Raw genomic sequence first — 22841 nt, forward strand, 5'->3', positions numbered from 1 at the left:
CACCAGAAGCGGCTTAGTCATGCTGGCTATATGACCAGGAAGCTGTACGCCGGCTCCCTCGGCCAGTAAAGCGAGATGAGCACCGCAACCCCAGAGTCGGCCACAATTGGACCTAATGGTCAGGGGTCCCTTTACCTTTACTAATCTTCTTCTTCTTCTTTGGCAATCACTCGTAGCCAAGTAAGATTGTCTTCCGTAAACACGGTTTTAACAGTGAGTCTGTAAGTGACTGTGGAGGCCAATTCTGGATCCACACGTCCTTCCACAGTGGGGACATTGGTTTCTGGGCAGGAGTTGATCATGGTGAGGGTTTGCTAAGCGTGCCTTCCTCTTAGCACGTTTCTCCCTTGTGTTCTGAGTTTGAGTGTCTTCAAAGCCCGTGACACCTTTGGTAAAGGCTGTTCTCCAATTGGAGCACTTGCGGGCCAGTGTTTCCCAGTTGCTGGTGTTTATGATACATTTTTAAAGATTTGCCTTGAGAGAGTCTTTAAACCTCTTTTGTTGACCACCGGCATTACACTTTCCATTTTTAAGTTCAGAATAGAGTAGTTGCTTTGGAAGACGATAATCAGGCATCCGCACAACATGACCAGTCCAACGAAGTTGATGTTGAAGAATCATCTCTGTAAGTCCTCCCCCTGGCCCCCGACTTCTTCAAACATATTCGTAATGGGTGACCCATTTCTAAATCGAGCTGAAGAAAGTTTGTCCACTGCTAGGTAAAATTCTTCCTTGTCATATACCAGCTTAAACTAAGATAAGAAGAATGCCCATCAAGCCCAGCACTCTGGCCAATCAGATACCTATTATGAGAAGCTCACAAGCAGGACCCGAGTGCAAATTCAGGTGACGAGGGGTTGCATTTGAGCTCTTCCCCATATGAACCAAAATTCCCAACTTAGAAGGTTAGGATGATGACTGGACGAGAATATCCCTCCTTTTAAAGTGTAGACATGTTCTTTTCCCACTGGAGAGAAAATAATCATGGGATCTTTGCAGCACCGCCACTCTCAGTTGGAAATGGCACAGTTTGCGAGTGCTTCTGGCCCTGTGACGAACTGTTTGTCCAGAGAGTATCTGTCACAGTGCCAAGAAACATGCGGTTGGAACAAGTGGTTTACACCATATGCCATGAAGATGTTGCAATCGTTATTCAGTAGTTTCTCAGTGTGTTGTTATGACTTGTAACAATTTGTCTTTTTCCATGTCTTGTCCCAGTGTGCAAAAACTGAATGAATTTCTCATAAGTGATGAGATTGGAGATGACAGCTGGAGAAACGGAGATACTGCCTTAACATGCGAGTCTTGCAAGAAGCACACGGGACTTGTAAGTACCTCTCTCTTTATAAAATTGAACTAAGCACACTAGTGACTGGGGATAAGGGAATCTGTTAATTACAGTTTCTCATTTTCCACATCAGTCTGCAATAGTAAAAAAAAAATCCTCATGAAAATTCATTAGCATCCGGTGCAATATTTTCCCCTGAATGTGCACATCTTTGTATGCAATTTTGCCCACAATACAAATTTTTGCAGATAAATTGCCCACAGTATAATGCATTTTTGCACGTCATTTTCACCAGTATATGCATTTTTATGCACATTTTTATGCATTTTTGTACACATTGCTGGAAAACTGCATTGCATGGCGATTTCCCGCCTCCCCCCGAAGAAATGAAGACACAGGACACAAGAATTCAGGTTAATGGGTCAAATTAGACCACAACTCTATTGATTACAGGAATTGAGCAGAATTGAACATTCCAGCTGTAGCGGTGGAAAGAGGAGGGGCCTCGGCTGCAGCTGGGTTAAATAGCCGAGGCCCCGCCCCCGGAGCCAGCCGATTGGCTGTCCCGGTGTGTGATGTGGACAGGGATTCCCTGTTCTCGCGGGGGCTGTAGCCAGCCGCCGCGCGTGTGGGGAAGGGGCGTGAAGCCCGCAACCCCACCTCCTTTGCCAGCTCGGAAGTGGCTTTGCAAAATTCAGAGATGTGCAAATTTTGGCAGATGGCTGTGTTTCGGTCACATATTGTTTTAGAAAGTGTGAATTAGGCAGATTCACTTTAAAATGTGAACTGAATTGAATCCCCCATCTCCCATTCCTAGAGGTCACCCCGGGACTCTTGCACATGGAAGGATATTTTGTACTTGATGCTGTTTATGCGTGCATTCACCTTTTTTTTGCACACAACTTCATCCTCATTGAAAGCCCATCCCATATTTTCACATCTTTTTAATTGGGACCACTTCTGTGGTTATTCTTCACTTGTCAGAGTTTCCAAAGAAACTGCAAATTCAAATTAAATGGGGGAGGGGTGGGAACAGGGTGGCATTTTGAAGAGGATGCCATGGTGCAGACGTTGCAAAAAAATATTTGCGCACACCAACGGCACAGAACCTGCAACAAACTGCCTTGCGGAGGTGCCCCAGTTCATCGCCTTTGCTTAAAAACAACACAATGAAATGCTATAAAAAGTACATTTTGATCACAGTGAAATGGTATACATTTAAAGCAGGGGCAAGGAACCCCAAGCCACACATCTCACTGGCCCTGCCTCACACTCTGAATGTTTTTGCATCAATGGAATGCATCTTTGAAAACTTGAGATAACACTTCGAATAACCTCTTGGTTATTGCATATAGTTATTGACATTATTGATTCACAGAAAGGCATTTTAACACATGAATAAGCAGAGGGATTAGCTGATTTGAATCTCCATGTATACAGTGATACAAAATAGCTTGAAAGTGTTTTTTAGAAGCCCCTTTCCTTGTTTTGAGGATATTTGTTGCAGCCGGCGTTGTCTTAGAAGGGTTGTTCCTTTTGTACACAGGAGGAAATGCCTCTTTTACTGCCATGCATAGCTTCTATACCTTTCATGCATTATCTTACTGTGTTAACCTTCTGCAAAACGTCTCTCCTTCTTTCTTCCCTGCTGTCGACCTGCCTAGCCCTCCAAAGCTATAAATCGAAAGCAGCCGCTGAGGCACCAGCTGGACAGCTATGAGTCTCCTCTAAGGATTCCAACCCGTCATTTAGACATTGATGACTGCGCTATCAAGGTGACTTGCATTTTCAGTAGCAGCCAACAAATTATTTTTTAAGTGCATCCGCTGCCAATTAATTAATCAATTAATGAATTGCGTGTAAGCTCAAGCCAGATAAGACAGATGCTGTGTTGTTGCGTGGGTCATCTAACCAGGAAAGTGATGGCGAATATTTTGTTCTGGGTGGGATTGCATTTTCTCTTAAAGAACAACTTTTCATCTCAGGGTTATTATTGTGTCCTTTGATGCCCCGGTGACATGCATGGCATAAAATGTATTTTACCAGCTGTTACTGGGCTTGTTGTTTTTGTTTTAGTACCCTTGCTATTATGTGCTTTATGAAATGTTAGGCTGAAAAAGTTTGAAACCAGTGTTTAATGTGAAATACACAGACCCCCCCCAAAAACCCCTCCTTCCTTTGTAATTCTTACTCTTGTGGCATTTTCCTGGGTTTTTAAAATATTTGGCCAGCCTGGTTTTCACATAATGCCAAGCCATGGTTTGGTTAACAAACCACAAGTTCTGCCACAGATGATCAAGCAACCCATGGCTTGTTTCACCAAAGTTCAGTCAAACAAGTGCTCCCAACTTGCCCCATGCCTTTTTCGCAAGGTAAATGACTGGGGTTTGAAAGTCAAACCATGGTTAAGGCAGGGTGCTGAGTTCACACATAACACCAAGGCGTAATTGACGGAAACTAAGGTTTGTGCATCAATAAAGAAACTGTGGCTTGTTGGTAATAAATAAACTACAGTTAAGTTGCTGGGCCATCTTCCCACACCATGCTAATCATGGTTTAACAAACCATGGGGTAGTATTAAGGAGAAACAAAGCCATGAGTGTCAGTTTAGTTAATAATAATAATAATAATAATAATAATAATAATAATAATAATGGACACAGGTGGCGCTGTGGGTTAAACCACAGAGCCTAGGGCTTGCCGATCAGAAGGTCAGCGGTTCGAATCCCCGCGACGGGGTGAGCTCCCACTGCTCGGTCCCTGCTCCTGCCAACCTAGTTGTTCGAAAGCACGTCAAAGCGCAAGTAGATAAATAGGTACCACTCTGGCAGGAAGATAAACGGCGTTTCCATGCACTGCTCTGGTTCGCAAGAAGCTGCTTAGTCTTGCTGGCCACATGACCCGGAAGCTGTACGCCGGCTCCCTTGGCCAATAAAGTGAGATGAGCGCCGCAACCCCAGAGTCGGCAACGACTGGACCTAATGGTCAGGGGTCCCTTTACCTTTTTAATAATTATAATTTATTATTTATACCCCACCCATCTGGCTGGGCTTCCCCAGCCACTCTGGGCGGCTTCCAATAAAATATTAAAATACGGTTTGTAAGAGTTGATTATTTTATATAGATTCCTACATGCACATACTCAGTGTAATTGTTGCATGTTCTTGTGGTTCTAATATGTGGTATTTATTGCAGGTAACCAACGGGTACTTCTCTTGGGGAAGTGGCTTAGCCACATTATCCAATATTGATATCAGAATTCCCACAGGTATGATTAATTAATACACATTTTCAACATCGTTTCATTTATCTTACCTTCTCTCATAGCCCCAGGATGGTTTAGAGGATGGGTGTGGAAGTTGTGGCCCTCCAGACGTTGTTGGACCCCAACTCCCATCAGCCCCAGGCAAAGGACAGAGATGATGGGAACTGTAGTTCAACAACGGGTTCCTCACTCCTAGTTTATTGAGTATGCGTACAAACATGCAAGCACACAGAGATTATAGATGAACACAAATGTCTGTTAATAAAAAGTCAAGCGTGTTTAAACCACCAGTGCTAATGGGAGATATGAAAACAGCTGCAATCCTATGCACACTTACTTTGGATTAAGTCACACTCCATGTGACTTCAGAACAGACATACATTTTGATTGCACTATAAAGCAGCAATCATACTAAATTGAACTCCATGGGGCTTACTTCTAGGTAGCCTACTTATAATACTAATACTAATATTTATATTATTATTATTATTATTATTATTATTATTATTATTATTATTATTATTACTATTATTATTATTATTATTATTATTATTATTTCTTATACTGCACCCATCTGGGTTGCCAGCAAAAATACATTTAGAAAAGGGGGGGGGGGAATCAAACATGAAAAGCTTCCTGAAACAGGAATCTGTTATATTGAAATGAATGAGACAAAATTCTGCAGAATCATGTCTCTATTTGACTCAGTGATTTCTCCTCTTCCTCCTCCTCCTCTCTTTTCCTTTCTTCTATAACTGACAAATAAGAAAAGAGTCAGCAGATTCTTAAAAAGGTAATAGCTATTAAACAGCAGCCAATCAACAGTATCAACATCTAATTCATATATGCAAGCGTTCACTATTCATGCGTGTTATGATCAAAGCAACCAAGACCATTCAGTTATTGGTGGATCAAAGGGTCTAATGTTAGTCCGTTGTTGCTTTGCAGGCCAAATGACAATGATTGTGGGTCAGGTTGGCTGTGGCAAATCTTCTCTCCTTCTTGCTGTTCTTGGTGAGATGCAAGCTCTGGAAGGCAAAGTTCATTGGAACCGGTATGTTTATCATTTCCTTCACTTTGGTGCTTTTATAAGGTTAATGAATGAACTGATCTATGAGTTAGCCCCCCGGGGGGGGGGGGGGAGTTGACAGATGGATTTAGAGGGGCACAACTGTTAAAAAACGTAACTGCTTTGTTCCTTTGTTCTTTTTTGTTTTTTACCTATACCCTTGATTCCAGTTATTTAATATCTTTCCTTATTACATATTTAATTTGGGGATTGTGAGGTCTAGAAGCTTTTCTATGAAGACGGCATGCAGTTATATTGTGGAGCTTAATGTTTTCCCAATCCTGGCACAAACAAATGTGGATATGTTTTGCTGGTAATTTCAGACAGCCTGACAGAGAGGAGTTTTCAGAAAAATCCTACAGGTATTGCCAGATCCAACCCTAATGGTTTCAGTTCCGTGACATAACAATATATCCCTACTATAATTCTGCATGCTTGAGTTTTCCCACTGATCTTAGAAAAGAGCACCAAAAACATCTGGAGAAGTTAATGAAGATTTAGTAGTCCTGAGGCTAGCAGCATACTATCCATTCAGCACCCTTTAGACACAAGTTGCATTTTACCCCCTGTTACTCTCTGGAAAAGTAACTCCTATGCTTACCCACAAATACCTCTAAGCTAGAGCTAAATTCGTATAGTTAAAGCCATGGTTTTCCCAGTAGTGATGTATGGAAGTGAGAGCTGGACCATAAAGAAGGCTGATCGCCAAAGAATTGATGCTTTTGAATTATGGTGCTGGAGGAGACTCTTGAGAGTCCCATGGACTGCAAGAAGAACAAACCTCTCCATTCTGAAGGAAATCAGCCCTGAGTGCTCACTGGAAGGACAGATCGTGAAGCTGAGGCTCCAATACTTTGGCCACCTCATGAGAAGAGAAGACTCCCTGGAAAAGACCCTGATGTTCGGAAAGATGGAGGGCACAAGGAGAAGGGGACGACAGAGGACGAGATGGTTGGACAGTGTTCTTGAAGCTACAAACATGAGTCTGACCAAACTGCGGGAGGCAGTGGGAGACAGAAGTGCCTGGCGTGCTCTCGTCCATGGGGTCATGAAGAGTCAGACACGACCAAACAACAACAAGAGCTAAATTCATAGAGTCAAGCATTTCCAGAGGACAGAATATGTGTATGCCCAGTATCTCCAAGCATCCTTCTGTATATTGCCAGCAGATTTTCCAGGGGCCTGTTGCTTCAGGAATTTGGAGCGGGAAAGGGAATAAGCTTGCCGGTGAATGTTGTGCAGTGAACACCCTGCTTGAGGAAGATTTGATCCTTGGCATCTTCGATCGAGATCACAGATAGCAGGGCTGTTGGGATGCAGCCAAGGCAACGGGGGCAATTTGCAAGCCCACAGCTGGCACCAGCCCACCGGCCGATGTGCGGGGCGATCTCAAGTCCTTGGTTCAGTGTCAGCGACCCCAGCTTTAGAAGCTGGAGCATGCTCTAATCAGCAGAGTAAACGCTACACATCAGAAGCGGCAGGGAGAGGCTGTGAGGAGCATATTTATTCAGCGTACATCAGGACAAAAGGAAAAACATGTCTTCTCCCCTTCACATCCAAGCAAGCATCATAAGCAATAGCTATACACAAAACGGAAGTTCCCAGCAATCTGTGCTGGAGTGTAAACAGGCATGTGACACACAACAGTCATGCCTGAACTTAAGGTGGAACGGAATATCCTAACAGGGGCTAGGACTCTGCCTGAGACCTTTGAGACCCTCTGCCATTCAGAACAGACAAACACAGACTAGGTGGGTCAGGGGTTGCAAACATGTGGGCCTCGAGACTACAATTTCCCCACCGTCCCTGAGCATCGGCCATGTTGTCCGAGGCTGATGGAAACTGCAAGTGATCAGTGCAAGTCTCTGGCAAAAGCAGTCTGCCCCCGCTCCCCCAGCAGGAAGGAAGAGAAGGGATTTTGAGAGTGGGGGAAAGAGGACAAAGTGGTGGTAGAGAGAGAAAGTAAGGTGGCGCAGGGCCACTTTGGTTTCTGGTGCCGCTCACCACAACCATGCCTGCTCCTGATAGGTTAATGTGAGAAAATGTGGCCCTCAAAATAGAAAGATATACCCCTGCCCTAGTTTCTAGAGCAGTGGTTCTCAACCTGTGGGTCCCCAGATGTTGCTGGACTACAGCTCCCATCATCCCTGACCACTGGTTATGCTGGCTAGGAATGATGGGAGTTGTAGTCCAACAACATCTGGGGACCCACAGGTTGAGAACCACTGTAGAGGGAGCAGCCCTGTTATGAATAGAAGTTGCACCATAGATGTTCTTCTCCATGATCTCCATCTTCTGAGCAACGCAAGAAGGTCGTATCCTGCTGCATCTTCCACACCACATCAGGAAGGGTTGGTGTGGCCGATATCACTCTGTCACCCAGTGGCTTTCTGACTTACGGCCTGTGTTCTTGCACAGAGGACTTTTCCCTTCACCTCAACAGAGTGAGCAGCTTTGTGTGTGCCCCTCTGTCTGCAGGAACTTGTGGCATCCACGAAACCCCCAAAATTTATGAACCTGTTCTGCTGAATGGGGAAATGGCTAACAGAGCAAGAATGAATCTCTGCCTTTCTGAGAGAAAACTCCCCACTTTGTACAACCTTCCGATGAAAACTCACTCTTTCATTTGAGCATGGGATGCCAGGTTACTCAACCAGCTAAAACTCTAGAAACATGACCCTGAGGTTAGCAGGATTCAGTTAATGTGTGTATATACAGTCGTACCTTGGTTTTCGAACAGCTTAGTTCTCAAACGTTTTGGCTCCCGAACGCTGCAAACCCAGAAGTGAGTGTTCCAGTTTGTGAACTATTTTTGGAAGCCAAATATCCAGTGGGGCTTCCTTGGCTTCCGATTGGCTGCAGGAGCTTCCTGTAACCAATCAGAAGCCGCGCTTTGGTTTTCAAATGTTTTGGAAGTTGAACGGACTTCCAGAATGGATTCCATTCGACTTCCGAGGTACGACTGTATATGTCTTGCTTCAGCTGTTGCTCCTTCTTCCGTTGTTCTAAACCTTTGCCTCATGCTCTTGGGATGTGTTTTTTTAAAGTCCATATCCATGGAGTCGTGAATTAATTAACAATGACGCTTTCTCCTTCTTATATGTGTTTCCATCTACCAGGTGTGATTTTAGCCTGCCCAACCCATTGCTTGTTGCAGTGAAGCATTGACCTTCATTAATATTAAGCTGTGAAGCCATACTTAGCACCATTGTCATTTGCATGAATATGCTGTTTACATGTCTTTTAAGGAATTTGGGGTCTGGGGTGGGGAAGGATAAGAAACTGGGGAGGGAGACTACATCTTACATGAAAAGGTTTTTTCCCTCCCAACAGGTGTTCAAAACTATGATGTGGGACTTTGAAATAAGCATGCCAGAAAACTAAATTCACAGTGGGTGTAACAAAAGTTTGCTGTATTCATAAAGAAACCAAAGAACATTTGGTTTCCACAGGACCACAAAAATAAAGAATTGCAGAGAAATTTAGGCTGCTTCCATATGACTTGTTTATTGAGCACCCAACCCGATTTGCTTGCAGGGAGATTCGACAATGCTGGCGATTTAATGAGTGTTCATTCTGCTTTGTTTGTGGGGAGGATATATGGTGTTGCACAAAGCAAATGCCATCCCACACTTTCCATTGCATTTCCCCCATCACTTTCCTTACTGCAAAATGCCTGAGCTTTTAGGGAAGCGGGTTTGTTGTGCAAGACCTTCTCAAGCAACTGTAATTGCATGACCTGAATTTGCCAGCATGTGATTGAATCCCACCCAAAAAAAGTAGTCTGGAAGTGTCCTGTGTTTGTCTCCTGAAACCCTTGCAAGGAGCGCCCTCTCCTCTTTGTCAGCAATCTTCAAAGAGTGCGAGAGGTTTGCCTATCATGAGGGATATTGACCCAGATCTGGAGATCCCATAAAAAGTTAGTCCTTAGGATCTCATGTGAGTGAGATCTCTTTTTGATATCTCAGTAAAGATGAATTGAGTGCATGGGATCCTGAAGGACTTTTTATGACATCCCATGGAGGGTCAAAAATCTCAAATCCCATGAGATGCAAAAACAACAGCAACAATTATAGCCACTCTTGGAGCTTATACAAACACACACACATGGATGTAAATGCTTGCCCAGTGTGTAGCATGTTGGATTTAATTGTACCTCAGGTTACAGATGCTTCAGGTTACAGACGCTTCAGGTTACAGTCTCCGCTAACCCAGAAATAGTACCCCAGGTTAAGAACTTGCTTCAGGATGAGAACAGAAATCGCGCAGTGGCAGTGGGAGGCCCCATTAGCTAAAGTGGTACCTCAGGTTAAGAACAGTTTCAGGTTAAGAACGGACCTCCACAATGAGTTAAGTTCTTAACCCGAGGTACCACTGTACTAGTTGCTGGTGGGGCTCCAGAATGGAAACTGTGCAAAACTGGTCAGAATTTCTATCAGTATCTTGTTACAGTTGCAGCTGAGTGGTGTTCTGATATCTGTAGCAGTTGCAAATGTCTTCCCCCCTATTCTTCAGCATCAGGAGTTTATTGCTTTCAAATATTCCTCCCAAGTATGTGAAATTTGCTCACCTCGTTGCTGTTATCTTTTCACCAACTACCACTAAAATACTGTTTACCATAACTTGCAGTGTATATGAAAGTGAGTCTTCTTTTGAAGCAAGCCGGAGGTATTATTCTTGAATCTTCTTCTTTTTGAATCCCTCCCTTTTCTACAACCAATGCCTTGTTTCCTTACCCCAATTACAACACTTTGCTAGAGAATATTAACTAGTAAACTTCTCCAATGCAGTGGTTCCCAATCTTTTTGGGTGGTGGGGTGGGTTTAATGTCCTGGTCAAGTAAATATCCGAATATGAGCTGCAAGAAATTTTAAGACCCAGTTTGGACAGTTAAGACCCTCCAAGAACCAGTGGCTCCATGTGATAGAGGAACAAACCATCCCTCTCTTCCTTATCCTTCACATAAACAACCTTTCATGATTCTTCTAGTTTCATTCCCAAGTTTCAGTGAATCAGGCAGCAACCCTATTATCAGCTGACCAGAAAGTAAGTTCCATTGAACTCAATTGGACTTGCTTCTGAGCAGACCTGTATAGGATTGCACAGACATTCACTATGAACTAAGATGAATTTTCATGTCAGCTTCTGCTGGTAGTTCTTGTGGCAGCAATTGGGAACCACTGTGTTATCAGATACCTGATAACTTAAGGGAAATTAACAGTGCCCAACACATTTTTGTGCCTTCCTGTAATGTGGAAACTTGCTAAGTTTACATTAAATGCTTCTAACTAACACTCAGTATTTCACAGCACCCATATCTCTTTTATCAAACTGCAGGTGAAACTTGTGGACAACCTATTGTGATGGAACATAGCAACACTTTTTAAAAGAAACAAACGCCAGCAATTTATTTTAAAAATGCTGTGCATTTCCCATAGTTGTTATACATATTTTAAATGAGAAATTTTGAATTTAAGATTTGAATTTGTAGTTGCGTTTTGAATGTGGCTTTTTAACTGCGACATTCAAATGCTGTAGACACAGTGACTTAATTTGATAGTATTGATTTTGACCGGAGAGGAAATCATCTAAGTTGTCAAATGTCAAATACTAATCTCTATTGCATGCAACTTATTAGAACGCTGGCAGATACTAATGCCAATGCATGTTATCTATCAAATCCTGACAGATTTTTTTTAATGCATGCCAGCTGTTAAATACTGTCAAATATTAAAGACTATTATATGCTCATCATTAAATGCTATGATGCACCAGGAGTTTTCCAAACTGCCATTTGCACCATCTTGGGTTCCTTTGAAGTTTCTCAGGGGTTCCTCTATTACAGGGGTAGTCCACGTGATGCCCTCCAGATGTTGGTGGACTACAAATCCCATCATCTGACTTTTGGCTGTGCTGCCTAAGGCTATTGGTCAGCGACTACAGTGTAGTCCAACAACATATGGAGGGCACAACATTGACTGTCCCTGCTCCATGAGGTCATTAATGGTAGCTAAGCTAATCCAAAAGGCAGCTTGCAAAACATGCTGATCTTCCTCTTCAGTACGTACATGGAAGGAAAGGTTGTATGTAGGCTGCAGAGCATGGTTTGAAAGCACTTGATGCTGCAGTTTTGTTGAAGCAAAGGAGGTCTGGGACTGATCCATATCTCAGTAGGAGGTCACCTGGGAATAGGGACGTGGGTCTAAACCACTGAGCTTCTTGGGCTTGCTGATCCCCGCAATGGGGTGAGCTCCCGTTGCTCTGTCCCAGCTCCTGCCAACCTAGCAGTTCAAAAGCACACCAGTGCAAGTAGATAATAATAATAATAATAATAATAATAATAATAATAATAATAATAATAATAAATTTTATTTATATCCCGCCCTCCCCAGCCGAAGTTGGGCTCAGGGCGGCTAACAACAATAAAACAATACAAAAGTACAACACAAACAACACTCTAAAATCATTCATTATAAAATTAATTAAATTCAAGCCACTGGCCACTATTGGGCCAGAGCTCCGCGAAGATTGCCGAGGGAGGGAGTCAGGCTGTGCCCTGGCCAAAGGCCTGGCAGAACAGCTCTGTCTTGCAGGCCCTGCGGAAAGATGTCAAGTCCCGCAGGGCCCTAGTCTCTTGTGACAGAGTGTTCCACCAGGTCGGAGCCACAGCCGAAAAAGCCCTGGCTCTAGTTGAGGCCAGCCTAACTTCTCTGTGGCCTGGGACCTTCAAGATGTTTTTATTTGAAGACCGTAAGTTTCTCTGTGGGGCATACCAGGAGAGGCGGTCCCGTAGGTACGAGGGTCCTAGGCCGTATAGGGCTTTAAAGGTTAAAACCAGCACCTTAAACCTGATCCTGTACTCCACCGGGAGCCAGTGCAGTTGATATAGCACCGGATGAATGTGATCTCGCAGCGAAGACCCCGTAAGGAGTCTCGCTGCAGCATTCTGCACCCGCTGGAGTTTCTGGGTCAGTCTTAAGGGCAGCCCCACGTAGAGCGAGTTACAATAATCCAGTCTGGAGGTGACCGTCGCGTGGATCACAGTGGATCAAATAGATACTGCTGCGGCGGGAAGGTAAACAGTGTTTTCATGCACTCTGGCTTCCGTCGCGGTGTTCTGTTGCACCAGAAGCGGTTTAGTCATGGTGGCCACATGACCTGGAAAGCTGTCTGTGGATAAATGCCGGTTCCCTCGGCCTGCAAAGTGAGATGAGTGCCGCACCCCATAGTCACCTTTGACTGGACTTAACCACCCAGGGTTCATTTACCTTTACCTTATTTACCACCTGGGAATCCTGTATACAGAGCCTTGAGATCTATCATCGAAGAAGGATGGAACATTAATGTTACAGGTGGGACCTGCAACAAAATGTTGCAGTATATTCTCCCTCCTAACAAGAGTGTTCCTGTTCCCGGTTCCAACCAGCCATTCGAGCAAGGCATCCCGCCCGCTGTTTTGCATTTCTCTTCTGCAGCCCAGCATGCTCAGCTTTATTTTGGCAGTTATCTCGCTTAGGTATCTGCTAAGGCCAATGCAGAAGTGGCCACCGATGGCTGGAGTTCGCAAAGGCGCCATCGAGAGCTTCTGTCTTCGACTAGCCTCCTGTGCGTGCTCCAACATATGTGCAATTCTACCTGATGTCTATGCTTAGATGGTGGAATCTATGCAGCTGGAGTTCAACTTGATAGAATCATAGAACTGCAGTGTGCGGATCCTGGGGGCTAACCGAGAGGCAAGGTCCGAATCCAGTCTGAGGTCGATGGTGCGGTGTGGAGGCTGGCCGTCAAAGCTGTAGCTGGGTCCAAGGCGGGGAGTCGGGAGGAGTCAGGAACTCTGGCAGAAGAGCAGGACAGGATGCAGGCAGGAACAAGCTAGCAACGTTGCTCCCGCAACCTGGGACTGGGGCTGACTGGCTTTTATCTGCCCCGAGGCATAGGGCAGCCCCGGTCCACAGGTGACTCGTCTCTCCTGGCCTGGAGGTGAGCACTCCTCCTGCAGGAACTTAGTTCCCTCCGCCTCTCTGCCTTGAGCCTCTGCAGCTCAGGAGAGGCTGGAGGGTTACCGGACCCAGAGGCAACCTCAGCTTCCCCTGACGGGGCTGAGAGTGGAGCACCTGCAGGCAATGGGTCCTCCATCACCTCAGGGGCCAGAGCAGACTCAGCTGGTGCCTGCACCTGAGGATCCAGCACAGGTGAGGACCCTTCAGGCCCAGGCCCCAGCCCTGGCTCAGCTGGTTCTGGAGGCGGGGACTCCTGTGCAGGCTGGGATTCCTCAGGTTCAGCCTCTGAGTCTGAATCCCAGGCCATCACATGCAGAGTTGGAAGAGATCCCAAGAATCATCTCCTCCAACCTCCTGCAATGCAGGAATCTCAACACGTGGTCTCCCAATTTGAAATCATACTGGACCCTGCTTGTAAAGAACACATTGAATGGGTGCATGTTCATTGGAGAGCCCAGCGTCAGAGTGGGTGATTAGTATAAATAGAGCACATGTTGTACACATTTTTACTTGGAGTTCATCATGGGAAGAAAAAGCAGTGGCAGGGAATGGGTGCTCCTTTAACGTAACCTTCTCCTGAAAAAAAACTTCCCCTCCTTTCACTCTTGTTATAACAGCTGCTTTTCTCTTGCGTGCTTCTTTGTCTCTTACCAATTTGCTATAAACTATGTGCGGGAGAAGCTCTGCCTGCCCACTGCTCCTAACGTACTCACCTCTCCCACCAGGAACCGATACTCTGTGGCTTATGCGGCCCAGAAGCCCTGGCTCCTCAATGCTACAGTGGAGGAAAACATCACCTTTGGCAGCCCATTTAATAAACAGAGGTAAGGGAATAATGCTTCTAACAGCCACACTTCTTTCTGCTCTTTGCTCAGGTAAGGAAGATGGAAGAGCAAAGCCATAAAGATTCCCAATGGCGATTTTTAGTTGGAGAATGGCAACTGCTAATTCGGAGGATGGGTGCAATGCATCAGAAAATCTTCCCATCCCGGTGCCACTGAAATGACTATATACTATTGTTGTACTGTGTACTTTGGGTCTATGGACCACAATAAAGCTGTGCGTGAAATGACTAACATGAGCAAAAAATGTATCCCCCTCCCACCTCCAGCCCAGTCTTCCCTGTTGTCTCACAAATTGTGATGTTGAGATCATGCATCTACAGAGAGAACCCATAATTCGAACCTCTGCACTTATATTGCAAAGAGTGGGGAACCTGATCCAGGCAGTGGACCAGCTCCTGATTTGCACACAAACCCCAGAGTCACTCACCTGTGTCAATCACCTGATGACAGTCTGGAAGCTTCTTTGCCTAGGAGTAAAATCCAGACCTAAGTCCAGCCTGCAGTCAAGCACAAGCCATGAAAACAAGATGAAAAAAATTGCTATTAGCTCTGCTAGTGTCTGTCAGGCTGTGACCATAAACTTTCCCCATTGCCTCATGACTCAGTGGAAGAGGAAAGGCTCTGCATACAGAAGACCCCAGGTCATAGCTGTCAACTTTTCCCTTTTCTTGCGAGGAATCCTATTCAGAATAAGGGAATTTCCCTTTAAAAAAGGGATATGTTGACAGCTATGCCCCAGGTTCAGTCGCCAACAGTTTCAGATACAGCTGGGAGAGATCTTGCCTGAAATCCTGAAGAACTGCAGTCATTCAGCACAGACAGTATCAAGCTCGATGGACGCAATGATGTCACTTAGTTCAAATCAGCTTCCTGTCTTTGCACTGGCCCTGCCCAGAGATCCCTTTGTGTGCATCAAGTTTCTTCTATTCCTTCAACAGGTACAAAGCCGTCACAGATGCGTGTTCTCTGCAGCCTGACATCGATCTTTTGCCATTTGGAGACCAGACCGAAATTGGAGAAAGGGTAAACAAAGCTTGAGGAACTTGCGCTTATGCTCTCGGTCTAAGTGGATCAATGATCGCAGCTGTTGTTAGTAATGACATCAGCACAAGCTGGTTTTCAGCAGAAGCAGCCTCAGTGCCCGCAACACTCAGCAATCCAGAAGCATCCCCCTGTTAGTTATTGGGGCATGATTTCTTTGTCTTACCAGGGCAAAGGCTGGCCCAATAAATGTTGCTGCCTGAGGCAGAGCAGCAAATGGTGCCCCTCTCCCCTGGGCTCAAGCCCAAGTGCATTATTATCCAAGGCCAGCCAAGTTATTTTGGCACCTGAGGCAGGAGGAAGTCCAACACGTGCCTTTCTTAATCCTTGGCAGTAAAAACAATTACAATAATGTATTAAGTAACCAGCAATGTGCTGCCTTTTCAGGACACCCATATTTTGCTGCCTCACTTTGCCAAATGATAGGGCCGGCCCTGTCTGAGGTCTTTACCTGAGGAAACGTTCACCGGCAGGTGCCCGCAACAACATTCAAAATCTTAAAAGCCTGATCAACATATCACAATTTCTAAGTTTTTCCATAAACCCCTTGGCCTACCCTGGGCAATTGTCAGGTGAAATCTGCTATTGCTTTCTGAATTAAGGGCATTGGTATTTGGTATTCTGTGTCCTTTGCCTGAATGGTTTCCTGCCTCCAAATCTATCTGGGTTTTTTCTTTGCCCTGATGTCAGGAAGCTGTAGTGATCAGGTGGGATCGCTAGGAGGAATTAAAAATATATATGGAGCAAGCCATTTGTGTCAGCATTGCGCTGACTGGGTTTGAGCCATTTTGATATGATTTCTGATCAATCCATGCCTCTGCATCTATGTCCTATTTCTCTACCTGAAAGGCACGTATAAGCATTCTAAATGCACAGGCCAGTCGCTTCACCAGGCATCCTGGGTCATAAAGATAGAAGGTAGCTTTGATGTAGTTTAATCTTTAGATAAAAGGGACGCGGGTGGCGCTGTGGGTAAAACCTCAGTGCCTAGGACTTGCTGATCGTATGGTCGGCGGTTCGAATCCCCGCGGCGGGGTGAGCTCCCGTCATTCGGTCCCAGCTCCTGCCCACCTAGCAGTTCGAAAGCACTCTTAAGTGCAAGTAGATAAATAGGGACCGCTTTATAGCGGGAAGGTAAACGGCATTTCCGTGTGCTGCTCTGGTGCTGGCTTGCCAGCTGCAGCTTCGTCATGCTGGCCACATGACCCGGAAGTGTCTTCGGACGGCGCCGGCTCACGGCCTCTAGAGCGAGATGAGCATGCAACCCTAGAGTCGGACACGACTGGCCCGTACGGGCAGGGGTATCTTTACCTTTACCTAATCTTTAGATAGATATTAAGGGCCAGGAAGAGAGTTCACAAGGAGATGGGAAAGACTGCCATCCTTCCTTTCTTATTTATTCCTGTTTATGACTTCTGGGGTTTTCCTAAAAACATTCCTCCTTTATTCCTATTTTATTTACTCTGGACTACTATGCATGCTCAAGTAGGAAATAGTTTCTTTGTAGTTTTAACTTCAACTTTGTCCCACATGGGGTGTTTTGAAATGCTCAGAGGAAATCTGATTGGTTCTTATGAACACTGTGTAAAAAGTTCTTTTGTGAATAAAACAACCTGGGCCAAGGGGTGGACAGGATTATTATTGGCACCTCCTCCCAGAGTCTTGCTGGTCACGCCTCGTGTGTATTTTATTAATCAGAGTCCCATTCTTCCTTGTTTTGGGAACGCTACAGGATGCCATGCTAGATATTTGGAGAATTTAACTATTCTCAAATACTGTTTTGGGTTTTCACTAAAGCTAGATTTAATTGCTTGCCCTCCCCTGAATTGGACAGTTTGAGGGTACCCCTTAACAGTTTACATATACAATCTTTGGCCCATGTGCTTTTTGCCTGTAATTTCTATTCAGTGAACCAAATCAGATTGGTGACTTCTTTTGTCTCAAAATTTCCAGGTAGGACTTCTGAATGCTATCTGTACTACCTCTGGGCAGATTCGAACAAATTATTAACAGTGACTGTGGCTAGGTTTATCATTCTGGCTGCAAAAACACAGAAAGGAAATCTCCCCATGTTGAACCTATCTGGTTGCTGTTCTCATACATTACCATTATTAATCTATAATTTTAATAATAATAGCATAATCTGGCATTGTTGTTGTCAATTATTTTAACTCACTTTAACTTTCATATTTAAGGTATCAAGTTTTATATCTTATTTTAGACTTGTTTTAAACATTCCTGATATTTTATATCTTTTATGTATTACAATCCACTTTAATTTATTTTTCTGTTATGAGATTTTACCTGTATGGATGTTGGCTTTATTTTGTTCAGGTCCACATAATAAAAGCATTCTGTCATCTGTCTTCATAAAAGAGGGCATTTGCAGCTTACAAATAATTTTGGGACACTTTCTTCCCTATTTGATTTCTGAAATGAACTTTCTATCTTAGTTGTCGTCTAGGTTTGGCAGTCAACAGCCCTAATATTTAATATAACACACCATTACATAAATTTGAAGGTGTTTTTGAGGGTGAGGGGTTAATTTTAGAAACTGGTTATTTCAAGGCTTTGGCAAATCAGATGTCAGTGGCACTTACTCAAGAGAAATAATTTTGTATGGCCTGTCCTACCCATTAGGGAATTAACTTGAGCGGAGGTCAACGCCAACGAATCTGTGTCGCTCGGGCTCTCTACCAAAACACCAACATTGTGTTCCTGGTAAGGCTTTTTTCATACTTATTCAGTTTTAATTCTGTTTGGTTTTTATTTTTTAGAATTTTTTTTAAAAAATTGTTTGTGCTATCCAAATGCCTTTTATATGAAAATTCACAAGGAGTGTACAGTGGTGCTTCAGGTTAAGAACAGTTTCAGGTTAAGAACGTACCTCCGGAACGAATTAAGTACTTAACCAGAGGTACCACTGTATAAGCATGCTATACACATCACAGATTCGGATATCCAAACGGCTGGACCTTCATGCAGTACTGTTTTGTTTGTTTGTTTGTTTTAAATCAACCTTTGACAAGCCTTATTTTTTGTGTTTTGCTGGTCCACGGCAGCCATTTTGCCAGAAACCAGGGAGGGAGGGGGGAGGGATTAGACAAATAAGAGAGCTCCCCCCCTTCCTTGTTTGCCTTTTGAAAGATTTCAGATCGTTTCCCCATGTTTCCCCATCATTTGGTCTTCAAAATTCTGCGGTTGGGAACATTGTAGAAATTTCCCCATAGGAATCAATGGAAATCGTTGACTCGGTATGTGAACATTTGCCTAACAAATGATTTCCCCAAGAGCACATTGTGTTGGGATAGCAAAACCTGCAGGTATTATGCTTTAGCCTGGTTTCAAAATGCCCTCTTTTCATATATTTAATTCCAGGATGACCCATTTTCTGCCTTGGACATTCACCTGAGTGATCACCTGATGCAAGAAGGCATCCTGAAGTTTCTTAAGGATGACAAAAGGACCCTTGTATTGGTGACTCATAAATTGCAGTACCTGCCACATGCGGATTGGGTATGCATAGTGGACTTTCTAAAAAAAAACATTGCCAAATTTTCTTTTTTACATATATAAATTTTTATTAGCTTTTTTAACATATCATTTTCAACAGTAATTAAACATACTTTTACATCTTATTCAATTTTTTTGACTTCCATCAATCCTGTCTGAAAATTTTCCAATCTAGTCCCTCAGTATGCATTTCTTATTTTCCCGATTGCATTTCAAACTCATAACCAATATCTCTATCTTTTCCTACTTGGTAACACTTCGTATATTTCTCCTTACAAAACTTCTTGTAGTCCCACTAGCGTAATTTGTTGATTACAGTTGCTCTTCAAATAATTCATATACTTCTTCCAATCTTCTGTAAATCTCTGGTCCCGCAGGTTTCGAATCCTTCCTGTCATTTTGTCCAATTCTGCATAGTCCAAACATTGCCGAATTTTCTTACGTATCAAACTAAGAATATAAGAATAGCTCTGCTGAATCAGGCCAATGGCCCATCTGGTCACCTGTTCTCCCAGTGGCCAACTTGGGGGAAACCAGGGAGCAGAACATGGTTTCCAGCGAGTGGTATTCAGAAGTATTGCTGCCTCCAACTGTGGAGGTAGAAAATAGCCATCATCGCTAGTAACCATTGATAGCTCTCTCCTCCGTGAATTTGTCTAATCCTCTTTTAAAGCCACCCATGAGTTGGTCATCACTGCCTCCCAGGGGAGTGAGTTCCATAGTTTGAGCATAATAATAATAATAATAATAATAATAATAATAATAATCATCATCATCATCTAATGGTTATGGGGTTGCTCGTGCGTAAGTTGCCGCCACTCCTGGGTAGATGGCCTGGTTAAACCTTTCCTGGCTGGACAGCCCCCTCACTTCGTGGCTGCTCAGTTGCTGGCAGAATCCGACAGTGGGCGTTTCTTCAACCTTTTCCAACATAAAAGTAGTTTGACGCCCAGTCTCCTCCTAGCCTCCCTGCGCGGAAGCCTTCTGCGCAGGGTGGGCGTGGGTAGCGGAGGACCTGTGCTCTCTCCGCTGGTGTCCAGTGAAGAGTCTCTGAGCCTGCTCTCCGCTTCCCCCATTGGCCCCCCTCCATCCCTGGTGTCGCGCTGAATTTCTTCCCCAACAGGAGACCTGCCTCTCTCCCTACTTGGCCCCTCTCCAGCATCGTCGTGGAGCCCCTCCTCCTCTCGTTCCGATGGCAGTTCCCTGACAAATAATAATAAATTTTATTTATACCCCGCCCTCCCCGGCCAGAGCCGGACTCAGGGCGGCTAACACCAATAAAATCACAGTAAAAACAAAATAGGGGGGGGGGGGAACCAATTTAAAATACAGGTTAAAATGCAATTTTAAATGCAGCCTCATTTTAAAATAGTCAATAAATCAAGACCATAAAGGGAGGGAAACATAAGGGTCAGACCGAGTCCAAACCAAAGACCAGGCAGAACAGCTCTGTCTTGCAGGCCCTGCGGAAAGATGTCAATTCCCGCAGGGCCCTAGTCTCTTGTGACAGAGCCTTCCACCAAGTCGGGGCCAGTACTGAAAAGGCCCTGGCCCTAGTTGAGACCAGTCTAACCACCTTGATGAACCAATCTTATGAATGCATGTCTGACGCTTGGAATTCATCCTTATTTGTTTACTGCAGTTATACCCCACTTTTTCCTTCAAGGAGCTCAAGGTAGCATGTGTGGTCCTCCCCCATCTCATATAATCCCCACAATGCCCCTGTGAGGTAGCTTTGGCTGAGAGGCAATGGCTGGTCCAAGGTCGCCCAGTAAAGCTTCATGACTGAGTGTCAGTTCGAACTCTGGTCACTTAGGTCCTAGTCTGATGCTCGTAACCAATGAACCACACTGCCTTCACTTACAAAGTTTTTAGGGTTGGAGAGATCCTCCTGCTCAGATAACTGTTTAAGAAGACCATCCGTTGAAGAGAAACGATGCTGGTTTCAGGCCGGATCATCTCAGGGCTCTAGTGTGCTGACTTAGCACATCCAGTCCCTGCACGTAACCCATGAGCAGACCATGCTAATCTCCTGGTAGTCTGGAATCATAGAGCAATTGCTGGGTCATCAAGGTCAGCAGTGATAGCATAGTCCAGATGGGGCAGGAAGCACGCAATTTGTTTTCCAGACGCTGTTTTCTGTATATCTGATTTTGTGCTAAGGCTCTGAATGGGTCTAATTGGAAACTTGCTGAAGGACCAAATTATATATGTTGTTGAGAGGTGGGGAAGAAGTGCAGTGAAAATATGCCCTTGCCTAATTCACCTTTCCTGAAACAATGTACAAACTGAAAGGCAGGCATCCCTTGAAATTCATGCATCTCCAAATTTTGCAGGGCAGTTCTCCACCCCCACCCAAAATAGGGAACTGATAGGAAAGAATGGATAAAAATGCATGTATCCATGCAAAAAAAAAAGCATTACATTAGGGGACATGACTTGCAAAATATGCATATTAGATAAATTTGCATATAACATGTGTATATTAGGAGAAATGCACACCAATGTGCAGACAGTTTTTCATAAGGATTTTTTTTTAAAGCAAAACTTAAACTAATGCAGAAATGTGGTTATCCTAAGATCAGGGAAATGGGAAATTGAGAGAAAGTAAAATTTGCACACTCACCCATCCCTTGGGTTGTTGAATTTCCAAATTAGCACACCATTAGGAACCTAGAAGGGACGCGGGTGGTGCTGTGGGTTAAACCACAGAGCCTAGGATTTGCCGATCAGAAGGTCGGTGGTTTGAATCCCCGCGATGGGGTGAGCTCCCGTTGTTCGGTCCCTGCTCCTGCCAACCTAGCAGTTCGAAAGCATGTCAAAGTGCAAGTAGATAAATAGGTACTGCTCTGGCGGGAAGGTAAACGGCGTTTCCGTGCACTGCTCTGGTTCACCAGAAGCGGCTTAGTCATGCTGGCCACATGACCCGGAAGCTGTATGCCGGCTCCCTTGGCCTATAGAGCAAGATCAGTGCTGCAACCCCAGAGTCGGTCACGACTGGACCTAATGGTCAGGGGCCCCTTTACCTAGGAACCTAGAAAGCTGCCTTATAATGAGTCAGACCATTGGTCCTTCCAGTTCAATAGTGTCTACACTGGCCGGCAGTAGCTCTCCAGGGTTTCAGGCAGGAGTCTCTCCCAGACCTACCTGGAGAAGCCAGAATTTGAACCCACGACCATCTGCATGTAAAGGATTTGCTTTGCCAACTGAGCTATGGCCCTTGCCCCTTCCTTCTCTTTCTCCTCAGATCATTGCCATGAAGGATGGCACCGTGCTTAGAGAAGGGACCCTGAAAGACATCCAAACTAAAGATGTTGAACTCTACGAACACTGGAAAACGCTGATGAATCGCCAAGACCAGGAACTGGAAAAGGTAACGCAAACAACAAAGCTCCATTCAAGACAAGCTGTGGATCCATATTTGGCACACCATATTGACGCGGGTGGCGCTGTGGTCTGAACCACAAAGCCTAGGGCTTGCCTATCAGAAGGTCGGCGGTTCGAATCCCCATGACGGGGTGAGCTCCCGTTGCTCGGTTCCAGCTCCTGCCAACCTAGCAGTTCAGAAACACACCAAAAATGTAAGTAGATAAATAGGTACCACTCCGGCGGGAAGGTAAATGGTGTATCCGTGTGCTGCTCTGGTTTCACTAGAAGCGGCTTGGTCATGCTGGCCACATGACCCGGAAAAACTGTCTGCGGACATAAGCCGGCTCCCTTGGCTAGTAAAGCAAGATGAGCGCCGCAACCCCAGAGTCGTTCATGACTGGATTTAACTGCCAGGGGTCCTCTACCTTTTTATTGACCTATCAGGTGGTGT

General features: G+C 44.7%; 1 protein-coding gene across 6 annotated transcripts in view; it reads left to right on the top strand.

The window, feature by feature from the left end:
- Positions 1-22841, top strand: part of ABCC9 (ATP binding cassette subfamily C member 9) — a 92724-nt gene that overhangs the window by 27177 nt on the left and 42706 nt on the right. For 4 of the 6 annotated variants that reach the window (XM_053405586.1, XM_053405588.1, XM_053405585.1 and 1 more), the window contains exons 14-23: positions 1219-1327; positions 2953-3063; positions 4484-4556; positions 5502-5607; positions 10252-10290; positions 14348-14446; positions 15406-15490; positions 18149-18229; positions 18887-19024; positions 22269-22394. In XM_053405586.1, the coding sequence (XP_053261561.1) occupies positions 1219-1327; positions 2953-3063; positions 4484-4556; positions 5502-5607; positions 10252-10290; positions 14348-14446; positions 15406-15490; positions 18149-18229; positions 18887-19024; positions 22269-22394 (967 nt within the window). The remainder of the gene's footprint in view (positions 1-1218; positions 1328-2952; positions 3064-4483; positions 4557-5501; positions 5608-10251; positions 10291-14347; positions 14447-15405; positions 15491-18148; positions 18230-18886; positions 19025-22268; positions 22395-22841) is intronic. The other 2 variants (XM_053405589.1, XM_053405591.1) reach the window with 1 other exon arrangement.

This window comes from Podarcis raffonei, chromosome 10 (assembly GCF_027172205.1).
Source record: "Podarcis raffonei isolate rPodRaf1 chromosome 10, rPodRaf1.pri, whole genome shotgun sequence".
Taxonomy (NCBI): Eukaryota; Metazoa; Chordata; class Lepidosauria; order Squamata; family Lacertidae; genus Podarcis; species Podarcis raffonei.